The sequence below is a fragment of the Rousettus aegyptiacus genome, unplaced genomic scaffold, assembly GCF_014176215.1.
Source record: "Rousettus aegyptiacus isolate mRouAeg1 unplaced genomic scaffold, mRouAeg1.p scaffold_m13_p_4, whole genome shotgun sequence".
NCBI classification, from domain to species: domain Eukaryota; kingdom Metazoa; phylum Chordata; class Mammalia; order Chiroptera; family Pteropodidae; genus Rousettus; species Rousettus aegyptiacus.
The window spans coordinates 151,001,224-151,013,193 of NW_023416307.1; the positions used below are offsets into that span (position 1 = coordinate 151,001,224).

Here is an 11,970-nt window from a genome sequence, read left to right on the forward strand (position 1 = left end):
ACTTCCCTCAGCCCCCCCACCCCATCGCAAAAGGCAACAAAGCTCTTAACAGCTGGTAAAAAGGTAAAAAAAAAAAAAAAAAAAAAAAAAAAAGGAACTAATGTTTTCAGGGTTTAGTTCAGGCCACACCATTAAGCCGGATGGACAGTGGCTCTTATTTTCAGTAGGATGGTTTTTGCCCAGATGGAAAAGGCTGTCCCGTGTGCCACTGTTGATAAGGTGGCAGCTTCTGGAGGTGAAGGGGCTGCGTGGCCTGGGGAGGGAGCGAGAATCTGAACGTGTGCGCGTGTGTGTGCGTGCGTGCGTGTGTGTGCGTGTGCGTGTGCGTGTGTGTGTGTGTGTGCGTGTGTGTGTGTGTGCGCGCGCGTGTGTGTGTGTGTGCGTGCGTGTGTGTGCGTGTGTGTGTGCGCGCGCGTGCGTGTGTGTGCGTGCGTGTGCGTGTGTGCGCGTGCGTGTGTGTGCACGCGCGTGTGTGTGTCTGTGGCTTAGCGGGTTCGTAGGAACTGCAAAGCAGATCCACACCGTGTGGCAGCAGCGTCACGTGCCACGTCCAGGTCAGGAAAAGGGAAAAAGGCCAGGGGCGCTTTGTTTACTTTATACAAGCTGGCCACTCCCCATGAAGACGGGGGAAGAGCATGTGGTGGGTCTCTGTGTGTCGCAACGATGGAGTCCTTTCTTTTTCTTTTTTTTTTAAGATTTTGGGATGCATTTGTACTTTTTTTTTTTTTATGTTTCAAGAATTTATTTATGTGACCAAAATAATAGCTGGACCATGCAGCATGGCCAGCATTGCTCCGTCCTCAGAGACCCCCTCGAAGCAGCCTTTATGTGTACGTTACAGCTCCCCACAGGAATCACCGAGCGCAGTTAGTTGCTCCCTGATGACTGTGTGGGCTCACATAAGGGACTGTTTAAGGACCGGGTGCTACGATGGCCTTGAGGGAGCCACCGGCCTGCCCTTCCCAGGCAAAAGCGCCATTCAGATAACTGAAATGCATGAGCTGGCGTGTGGATCTGATGTGTGGGTGGGTGGCCAGGCTGGCAGAGTCCCAAGGGTCCTTCAGGTCTCCACCAGAGTGTCCCGGCCTTGTTCCTTCCTTCTTCTCACCATTAGAGCAGTAGACCATGGGGAGAGCGGGCACCCCATGACCGGTGCTGCAAGATCCCAAGCACCCAGGTTTCCAGTCAGTACCGGGTGCCACGGGCCCACAGAGGAGCACAGCAGTCAGAACCCTTTACCAAGTGCACCTGCTCCAGGCGGCAAGCACGACGGGGGGACCGTCACCCTCATAAAGGCCTCCTGCCCCTCCTGTCACAACCTGAAGGGTGTGTGCTTGCACGTGCCATGTTTTCGGAACAAAACATCTGCACACTAACCACCTGTGTGTAGTTTACTGGCGTAGGTAGGAGATCTCAACTAATAAAGGATTGACCAAGTTCAAAGGTTATCTTTGTTAGATTGGGATTTTGTACCAGTGCCAGAGCCTGGGGGAAGAGGACCAAATAAAAGTGGTAAGGGGTTAGGGGTTTTGCTGGGAAATGCAAGTTCCTCCCTAAATAAAATACTTGATGCAAACGCTCGTGCATCTTTATACTCGAATCCATTTGCCCTCTGCTCCCAACACAACGAGGCCCGCCCTCCCCAGTCAGACTGAGAAACAGAGGAAGGATTAGAGCAGAAGGTCAGAGCTTAGCATCCAAGAAACCCTGGCCGTGGAGGCCCGAGCAAGCAGTGCAAGGTGAACGCACGGCCGCCGAGGCAGGGCTCGGTGTGCGGAGTGTGTGGCAGGGCCCGGGGACTTCGGTCGTGAGCCTCCCCCTGACCCCACTCCCTGCTGAGAGGAGCGTGCCTCTTTTGAGCCACCGCTCTCTCCTGGACGCAGGGCGGTGGGGATCGGCCCGGGGCTTCTCTGTGGCAGCACGGGGAGCCTCAGCGACTCACTGTCTCTGTGTTGTGTCCCAAGGAAGAGCCGGGCTGCAGCAGCCGGGCAGGCGGTGACGTGAGGAGAGCTGGCGGGTCCCGGCGTCCCAGTGGTATTTCGGAGGGGCCGAACCTCTGGCTTTGGCATTTTGGATCCCGGTTGATCTTCTCTGGTCCTCTCAAGCTATCCCTTGCTTCTGGGGAATGATGACTTTGGATTTTAGCAGCCTTTTCCTGTCCCCAAAACCCATCTGCATAAGATGGGTTTTGCTTCTTCTGATGCAACTGTGTCTCTAAAATATCCATCTTACACTCCCTGTTGCAATCAAAGATCCGATATGTGACGGGGGGCGGGGGGGGGGGGGGCGGGGAGTCAACATCATGACCTTTTGATTTGATATTCTGGCCATGCATTTTTAAATGAGGGACACGTCTCATTTCAAATCCAGCCTTGCTTCCAGTCGATCGTTTTGAGTGTGATCTCTCTGTCAACGATTTTGTCTTAACCACGTCTATTTCCCGCCTTTTTCTTTCCTCCCGCCTAAATAACTAACGCCTCGCGCTGTGTGGGACGCTCTTTCCTCAGGCGTTTTGTGGCTTTTGTTTCTGCACCTTCCGACCCCCGGAGAGTCGTGATTGTTTGGTCGCCGTTTCTTCACGGCTCCCCCCGTTTTCACTTTGCTTGGAGCAGCCGTTCCTCAGTTAACCCACTTCCCAAGCCGCGCCATTGGCTGATTGAGAAACAAAGATTCATAAAGGCTATTTTTCCTGCGACCCGCCCTTGCTTGGCCTGGAGCTCCCTGTGGCTGAGAGTTTGCTTTTGTGGCCACGGCGACCGTGGTGACCGTGGCGTGGCTGCCACACCAGGGGGCCACAGGAACCTCCCTGGCCACAGAGAGCCGGGTCAGCCCTTGCTCGTGGGGACGAGCCAGTCTCGCGTTGCCCGCCTGGTCACCGCCACCATTCCCGTGCGCTGGCTTTGTCCCGCCCGCCTTCGATTCACGTGTCTCCAGCATTTTTTTTTTTGTTCATCTATTTCATCTGGTTTCTGGTTTTGTTTTTTCTTTTTCCTTTTTTTTTTACAGACACAGTCACCCATGTGTGGATTTGTAGGTTTGGAGCACCAATCTCTTCTGTTTTGTCTGCCTTTTCCTTTTTTTTTTTTTTTTTTTTTTTTGGCAAATTCAAGAGAAAACTTGCCATAAAGAGCTAGACGATTCTCATTCACGGCCTTTTGAATCTTCAGAGCGCACATGGCCTCTGACACCTTAATCGGTTTTCTCCCAGGAGGTCTCTGGGGGCTGAGCTGCTGCAGGGGCGGGGGGGGGGTTGGCCGGGTGGAGTCAGGGTGTGGGGGTCCCCGTACTTCATTATGCATGCTATATGGAGCAGCGTCTCTCTTTTTCGTTTTTTCTTTTTTTTTTTTTTCTTTTTTTTTTTTTTTACTGTTCGAGTTGTGAATGAGAATGACCTCTACAATCATGACGTCTCCTGGAGACTCTTCCTGCTTCCTCCTCGCCAGCCTTCTGATGCACGACCCTCGCGCTTCTGTGATTTCCTTTGCTCCACGCCATCCGTCCTCGGCTGCCTCAGCAAGAACTCCGTAGAGCTTTAGCGGGAGGTTAATCGAGAACGACGTGTCGCCACCTGAAATCAGGCATCCTGGAGACGGCAAGAAGTGGGAATGGTGCCACTCGGCCCGCTCCCGTGTCAGACGGCGCCGGGTCTCTTGCCGAGTTGTTGCTGAGGCAGCCGAGGCCCCACCCGCCACCCTGCGGACCGCAGACAGACAGTAGTGGAGCCAGCCTCCCCAAGCCCCTTTTTTGCGTAAGCAGAAAAGCGAGCCAGATGCACGAGCCTTGCCCTGTTTGCAGGTGACAAGTGCCTCTCCCCATCCCGCACCTGTCCCCTCCCTTTGGCAGGGTTGGGCACCTGTTTGCCAATGAAAAGAAACGTAAAGCAACAGAGAAAGAAGCCGATTCTGACCTCTGAAGAGGGGACCCAAATTTACCCCCATGGGCCCATTAGCCCCTCGAGCTGGATCCACTACTGGCCAAAGAACGCCGATGGGGAGCCCTGTCTGGACTGGGCCGGAAGCTGGAATTCGGTGCTCTGCACGCCGGTGCTCAAAAGTGTGGTTGTGTTTTTTTTGACGAACCACCTTCGATCCAGAACACGTGTGTTTCACCTTCCTCGCCCAGGTCCAGTTAACAAGGTAGCTCATCGCTTCTTGCATCTATGGAGGGCCATCCTGCGCCTCTGTCTCCTCGTGGGTACGCTTGGATGCAAGAAACATGTTTTGTTCCCTCTCCTTCCCCCCAATTTAGCACACCACCCGGGGAAGTGCATGTCACAGACCAACTCCACCTTCACCTTCACCACCTGCCGCATCCTGCATCCTTCAGACGAGCTCACGCGAGTCACGCCAAGGTAAGGGACCCCAGCCCCCGGGGTGAGCATAGGTGGGGTGAGGTGGGGGTGTTCCTCCATGAGACTGGATGTCGAAGGAGGCTCAAGTAGACAGGCTCATGCAACACCGGCTCTGGCCAGCGAAGCGTCTCGCAAGCCCTTGTGGGCTCCTGGTCCGCTTCCCGTCTTTCCTTTGGGATCAAGGCCCCTCTTGATCCGATCCAGCACGGAGAGAGAGAGAGAGATCTGAACCCCCTTCAGTTTCCCCATTTAGTGGGCCATGGGAGAGTCTCAGGCCCCTCCTTAACCAGCTGAAGCTGACACTCCGGCAGGCCCTATGGCCAAGTCTGTTGGCTTTTTGCCCCAAACTTTGCCAGCGGAACATGGAGTTTTTTCACAGAATGGTTATTGAGCCCTGTGGGACCGCTTGGGCCCCTGGAGCACACCGCAGAACCGTGCACCACAGCCACACTGTAATGACTTAAATGATAACCTTGGAAGACCGACCCGTGTGTCCCGCGTGGGCCATTTCCCTCCGGGGCCTCCGAGAACCGGCAGCGGTTCGCACCGTCCAGCGCGGGGATTCGCGTGGCGTGGGTGGTCTGCGTGGCTTGATTTCAGGCCTTCCGCAGCCTCCGCTCAGCCACTCCGAGGTGCAAGACGCCAGGGGAATGAAGGAGAAGCAGAAACGGGGGTGGGGAGAGCGGCAGGCGGGGCCAGCGTGGAGCGAGCCACCGCCCCAAGGAGCCCCTTACACTCTGAATAACTCTCCGCAGGTCATGTGAGGAGGACGGCGAAGCAGCCCCATGCCCCGTTGAGCTGAGAGGAGATGTAGGGCAGAGAGTGCGCCCACGGGCGAGGCAGGGGGTGAGCACACCAGCAGCAGCGCCTGCCCTGCGACGGGCCAGGCCACGCGGAGGGAGCTGTGTGTGCACGCGTGGCCGCCACTAACCCGGGACTCGGGCGCGGGCGTGTCTCTGTGGTTGTGCCTGGCTAACTCGGCCTTGACCGTGGATACCCCTTAACCCATCTAAACGCCCGAGTCGAGCCGAGCGCCCGCACTAATTCAGGCCTAACTGCCGTTCTCACCGGAGGGGGATCTGCAAAGGTTAGCTTGTCAGTCTCCACCTCCCTTCCTGCCTCTGGAGGACCCAGAGTCCCCGTCCCGTGGCTCTGTGTTAGGAAGAGATGGTGTTTAAAGCCGGGGGTGGGGCAGGGCTTCCCCTGGGAAGGGCTGGCACCCTGGTGCTCCTCTGACTGCAGCCGTAGAAATCAAAACTGCACGCCCATCTGCACCTATCGGGCCTTGCCAGGGACCGGAAAAGTCAGTAGCAAGAGAAGAGGGTTTTTGGAATGTTTTTACCTAAGTCTGAAAGAACGGCAGCTGGAAACAAACCCGAAACGCCCCCTAGGGACGGCCCCGTAAACGAGATGCGAAGCCCAGAACTTTTCTGACCTCCACCGCCCGGCGGTGGGCATTTTGCAGGGTGCCACCTGCACCGTTGGGAGAGTCTGCCTTTTAACCTTGGGAATCTGCTGTGGTTTCTAACCTCGCCTTTCTCCGAGTGCTCCCGCATCCCGCTCCCGAGCATCTGTCTGTGGGGCGTGGGCCTGCCCTGCGTGCCTCGCCCTGTGCTGACCGGCCAGCGCGAGGCCACCCGAGGGTGGGGCCAGGTGACGCCTCGGCTGGTACTTGCTCGTGAACGATCCCTCCTGCAGGAGGGGCCCCCTGCTCTGGTCGTGCCAGGGACCCACTCCAGAGTGTGTGTGTCCTCTCCCTTCCCTTGCCTGTGTTGGTGCTTTGCCCAAGGTATCTAGCCCTCCCCCGTCAGGCTAGGCAGAGAGGACTCTGTCCCCAGCTGCTGGGTCCACCCAGCTGGCCTACTCCCAGGGGCACCTGCAGCCGCAGCCACATGCTTGGGAGGGCACCGGGCAGGTCTCGTAAGACAGTTAGGACGGATGTGCTGGCGTCTCCCTTGGTGGCTCACGCAGCAACAGCGCAGGGCTCCCGTGCCCACGTGGCCTCCCCCGTAGCAGCTGTGAGGGGAAGGCCCTTCCTGTTCTTCAGGCACACAGCAGTGCCTTGCCCCCCGCTGGCCTTAGACTGTCCCATCCAAATTCCCTTCATGGCTGGGCCCCGGCTGCCGCGACATAGTGAGTCCTCGGTCAGCAGGACCCGAGTGGACGAAAGAATCTGTGCTTTCCTATAGAAACAGGTTTCACACACCCACGGGGCCTTTTCCTAGGTAGCTCCGTAGATATGGATCCGATAGCACAGTCATAACTCCACTTATCAGGATGGCTTTGGGCAGCCGCGGCAGGGACCAAGGGCAGCTCCGTGCAGAGCACTATACTGGGAGTCAGAAGGCTGCAACCTGCCCTGACTTGACGTGCACTTCTGGCCTCAGTTTCTCCATCACCCGAATGCCCTCCATCTGGATGACCCACCTGCTTTGGCCATCCCTAGATAAACTCTCATGTCCCACAGTGCTGGGTAACTCCTTGTATCAGAAAAGTAGGCGGTAGGAATGCTGGAAATTGAGTCAATTTGGTAGAAGAAAAAAGACTTCTCTGCCGAAGCACTTTCTTCCCTGTGGGTGGGAGGGTGGGGGCGGGGTCACTCAGACTTGGGTTCTAATCCAGAGTCTTCTACGTAACAGCTGAGTGTGACACATGACCTCTGAGCCTGTTCCCTCGCGTGCAGAGGGGACAGTTATACACACCCTGGGGGCCGAGAGAAGGGATCGTGTGCAGCTTCCTGTTAACTTGAACTGTGCCCCGGCTCCGGGAACCCAAGGCCGCCGTGGGCGAGGGGGGAGCAGACGTGGCAGGCGGCATCGGGGGAGCCTGGGCCGGGCCAGTCGTCCCCTCGTGCCCCAGGCCTGCCCTTTTCACGGTGCTCACAGGCGTTTTCTGATGAACGACCTCTTGTCTTTTCCTATCAGCCTTAACTCGGCCCCGACTCCAGCTTGTGGCAGCTCCAGCCACTTAAAGTCCACGCCGGCGGCCACGCCGTGCACTCCCCGGAGGCTGAGCCTGGCCGAGTCCTTCACGAACGCCCGCGAGTCCACGACCACCATGAGCACGTCCCTGGGGCTGGTGTGGCTGCTGAAGGAGCGAGGCATCTCGGCGGCGGTGTACGACCCCCAGAGCTGGAACAGGGCCGGCGGGGGCCCCCTGCTGCACTCCTACACCCCCAGGATGGCTGTGATCCCCTCCACCCCGCCCAACTCGCCCATGCAGACGCCCACGTCTTCCCCGCCCTCCTTCGAGTTCAAGTGCACGAGCCCACCCTACGACAACTTCCTGGCTTCCAAGCCGGCCAGCTCCATCCTGAGGGAGGTGAGGGAGAAGAAGAATGTCCGGAGCAGCGAGAGTCAGACAGATGTGTCTGTCTCCAACCTCAACCTCGTGGACAAAGTCAGGAGGTTCGGCGTGGCCAGAGTGGTGAACTCAGGGCGAGCCCACGTGCCCAGCTTGACTGAGGATCAGGGACCTCTGCTCTGCGGGCCCCCGGGCCCAGCACAGGGCCTGGTCCCTGCAGGCCTGGTACCCGAGGGCCTGCCTCTCGGATGCCCCACCGTCACCAGTGCCATCGGCGGGCTGCAGCTCAACAGTGGCATCCGACGGAACCGCAGCTTCCCCACCATGGTGGGGTCCAGCATGCAGATGAAGGCCCCCGTGACTCTCACCTCAGGCATCTTGATGGGTGCTAAGCTCCCCAAACAAACCAGCTTGCGGTGAGGGTGGGAGGGGCGCCCTTCCGAGGAGACAGGTCTGGTCCTGCCCCTCCTCTCTACCCCCCTCTCCACTGTGCGCTCCCCTCCCCGTCCGTCCCCTCCTGAGCTAGACAAATCAACCTCGTGCCTAATAGGGGAAGAGTGGAGACTGTGAAACGTGTACATAGGACCCGGAGCCCACGGGAGGTGCCCTAGCACCGACGTCGCTCTCCCGAGGACTTCACCTGTGCTAGCTGGGGGCAGGGCCGGCAGGTGTCTTCCCCCCGCCCCCCTTCTATCCTTCGAGAAGCACTGAAACTCCCAATGACATTCTTATCCCATGGATAGGAAACCAGTGAATCCACGGCCGGCTGTGAGTGCTGCACACGGTGGCACAGGGCACAATGCCATGCCCCTCGGTGTCACGTGGCACAGGGCACAATGCCATGCCCCTCGGTGTCGCCGGGCACCTCGCCCACCCTGCGAGAGCGTGAGGAGCCTCCATCCAGGGCCGCATGCAGCCGACATAGCTTTCAGGACTGTCCTTTCTTTTCTGGGCGGTCCACGCTTCTTCGAGACCTTCACTCCTCTGCCTCAGTGGACGGCCGCTCCCTTTGCGAGGGATGACTTTTTCTTCCCACGCCTTCAAGCTAATGTCGTCCTTCAGTGTTTCGTAATCAGCTGTCAGACATCTAACCCAAAAGAGAATGTATGTACACTCCCGCCGCACCGGTCAGCAGTCCCTGTGGGTTCTGTGCGATTCGTTTTATTTTTCCATTTTTTTTTTTTTTTATAGGCAAGGACGTAATGGTACCAGATGGGAAGTCATAGTGGATGTTTCTCTCTGTGGTTCTGTGATACCAAAATTCAAGCGACAAACACACCAAGCTGCTAAGGAGATAGCAGTTTGGTTCTGGGACCCAATGTCACGACCAAATCGAATCAGACCAGAGCGAGGACGACACTCATAGAAGGGTTAAAAGGAAAGGGGACAGGGAACGAAGGTTGTGAGTGACACATATCAACACTAAAACGAACCACAGCCAAACCTGATACCAAACTAGTTCGCGGGAGAAGCGAGGCCTTGAACTTCTGCCAGGCCCGGCCCGTTCCGGAAACCCAAGTCTGGTCCACGTGCTTTCGCTCGTGCGGTCTTCCGTGACGGCCCTTCGGTGTCCACGCGTTTTTCCGTCTTGTTGTAGAGCAGAGCGGTCACAAGAAGATATTTCTTTCCCTCCAAAGCCCTGTGTTTCCTTGTGCCGCTTTGTGTCCCTGGGGGAAAGATAGAGGTGCTCGCAAGAGGAACCACGGATGAGCAAGGGAGCCTGGTCCTATTGCTGCCGCTAAGTTTTGAGCTTTTATTTATTATTTATGTGTGCCGTATTTTAAACAAACACCCCCTCTCCAGTCTAAGCAGGTCCTCGATCCATTCTAACCCGAAGACTGCAGTGTGCATCACGGGGTTCCGTGGCCATGTGTTCCAGACATTTATGGAAGGATAACATCATATGCAAATGAAATTGCCATTTTTCACCCTCTGGTCCCCTTGCCCTTCCCTGTCCCTCATGGCAAAAGATGTGTCCTTCACTTGAATGACTGTAACCTTATGTCCACTGAAGAAAGTCCCCAGGAGCAAGCTTCGGTCCCACAATTTCAGACTATTTATTCTCTGAACACGAGGATGTCGGTTAATTATGTTTTCAATGCACCTTGTGGTTGTGTGTGTGCACTCACTCTGAGGAACTTCTCTCTTTTTATTTGAATGTATTTTAAAGCAGTAGGTCGAATAACAAAGGAATGTGAAAACCCTGGACCGAATGGACCACTTTATATATTCAGAGAGGGGAGCCACCCATCACCGCAAAGGGATACCGGTGTAAAAATCAGCAGTTCGGAGGTTGCAGTATTTAGTATAGTAAATTAATGATCAACATTGGGCAACCACTATCAAAAAGTGTGTTACAATGCATCAAAAATCAACAATAAAATTTTATTTGCTAACGAATATCAATAAAATAAGTTCGAATGATGGAAACCATATGGGTATTCTGATTTGTATTTTGTTCTTTTTCATCGAGGAGATGATCTCTTTATGTAAGACTCGAAGTATTCTGCTCTTTGGGGAAATTAAATGAAAGCCATATAGTACTTTACATACTGTTACAGCTGCCCTTTCTTTTAACATATTACACCTTAGACAACTTCCCAGTTAGAACTTGAAGCTCTGCTACTTTTCAGGGCTGCATACTATTCTACCATGCACACGTGCCCACTGTGAATACATACATATTTCTGTGGGCCAGTATGGACCAGTGCCTTACAGCCTGGCATTGAGTTAATTCTAATCATTTGCTATCACAGCACTGCGATGAAAAAAACCTCTCATGTATGTAGTTTCCCACAGATGTGAGGACATCCGTGAGATAAATTCCTAGACAGATGTCACCAAACCGCCCTCCGTAGAGTTGTGTTAAAAGACTTTTAAAAACGAAGGACGGTGGAGAGTCACTACATAGAGAATTGTGAGAAGGGGATAAATAAAACATATTCTTAAAAAAGAAAGGAACTTAAAAACCTTTCTGCTACTGCAATATACCGGAAGCAGCAAAATTACGCAAGCAGCCAGGAGCGGGTGGTGGCGACAAGGACCTTTTATCAGGTGCTGCCATTTGGTAACGGTGTGTGACCTTGGGAAAGCCACTTCTTTGAGTCGTCCATTTTTTTTAACCTATGAAATGGGAAGAGTAAGACTCCTCAGGGTTAATTAGTCGCGTAAATCTGTTTTGAACATCCACCGTGAGCTAGGGCTTGTTCTAGGTGGTCGGGGTTGATGAGCACGTGAGCACCTTCTGCTCCCACGGGGTGTGCATACAATCTGTCTGTAGGAGAAAAATTACGCCACACACAGCATCATCAGGGCTACGCAGAGAACTCAGATAGGCTGGTGTCAAGGAGTGGGCGGCTGCTTCGGGCAGTCAGGGAAGGCCCCTCCAGGGAGATGGCATTTGAGTCGACCACGTGAGGTCTGGCACAACAGCGTCTGGGCAGCCAGAGCAGCTGGTGCCACGGCCCGAAGGGAAGAAAGCGTTTGGTGTGTCTGAGGAGCAGAGAGCAGCCCCGTGTGGCTGTGTCCGGCGAAGAAGCGGGGTGTGGTCGTGGCAGAGAAACCGGGGTGCTCACCCGATGGTTCGTCTGCCCTCCGTGTTCCCCAGCCACTTGGCAGTGGGTGGGACACGTGATTCGGTCTGGCCAGCGGGCTGCGAGCAGAGAAGAATCCACACACACTTCTCCTCACTCCTCTCTGCCCCTGAGCCATATGTTGAGATGGTGGTGTCGAGAGTTGGTGGAGCCTCCATCATTCTAAGTCTCCAGGGAACCATGTGGACCTGCATTTGACTTGTGATCTGAAGAAAAAACAAACTTGTCAAACCAGTGAGGGTCTTGGGTAGCAAACCCCCAGGGCGGAGCCCAGGTATCTGTGTTTTACCAAGCCCTCCACGTGATTCTGGGGCTCACTAAAGTTTGAGAACCACTGTGCGAGACCAGTCAGAGTTGGAGTGAGGGTCCTGCCTTGGGAGGGATGAGCACCCCTTCCCAGCCTCTCCCTGTCTCAGGGGCTCGGAGGCCAGACAGCCGCAGCCCACCTTACTTTCAAGGAAAAGAGGCTGGGTGGGTTTGTCTGCCTGGCTGGGGTGGGGAAGGCTAAGAGACGAGGTGACCCTAGGTCTGGGCTTCAAGGATGGGGAGGATATGACATGTGGAAAGGCATTCCAAGCAGAGGGAAAGGTGTGGCGGGCATGGGAAGGGATCCTAGGATGCTTTATTCTAAGCTCTTATAGTACAATGGCAATTAATAAATATAGAAGGGACAATAAAGTTAAAAACCCCACCATTTTGCAACGCTAAAACTAACTCATTTAG

General features: G+C 55.2%; 1 protein-coding gene across 16 annotated transcripts in view; it reads left to right on the forward strand.

The window, feature by feature from the left end:
• TRAK1 (trafficking kinesin protein 1) overlaps nt 1-10,087 on the forward strand; it is a 161,883-nt gene extending 151,796 nt beyond the window's left edge. For 7 of the 16 annotated variants that reach the window (XM_016163286.2, XM_016163288.2, XM_016163291.2 and 4 more), the window contains 2 exons: nt 4,249-4,351; nt 7,276-10,087. In XM_016163286.2, coding sequence (XP_016018772.2) covers nt 4,249-4,351; nt 7,276-8,074 — 902 coding nt within the window. In that variant the 3' untranslated portion in view covers nt 8,075-10,087. Of the gene's footprint in view, nt 1-3,843; nt 4,352-5,106; nt 5,198-7,275 lie in introns of all 16 variants that reach the window. The other 9 variants (XM_036219858.1, XM_036219856.1, XM_036219857.1 and 6 more) reach the window with 4 other exon arrangements.
• The last annotated feature ends 1,883 nt before the right edge of the window (nt 10,088-11,970 follow it).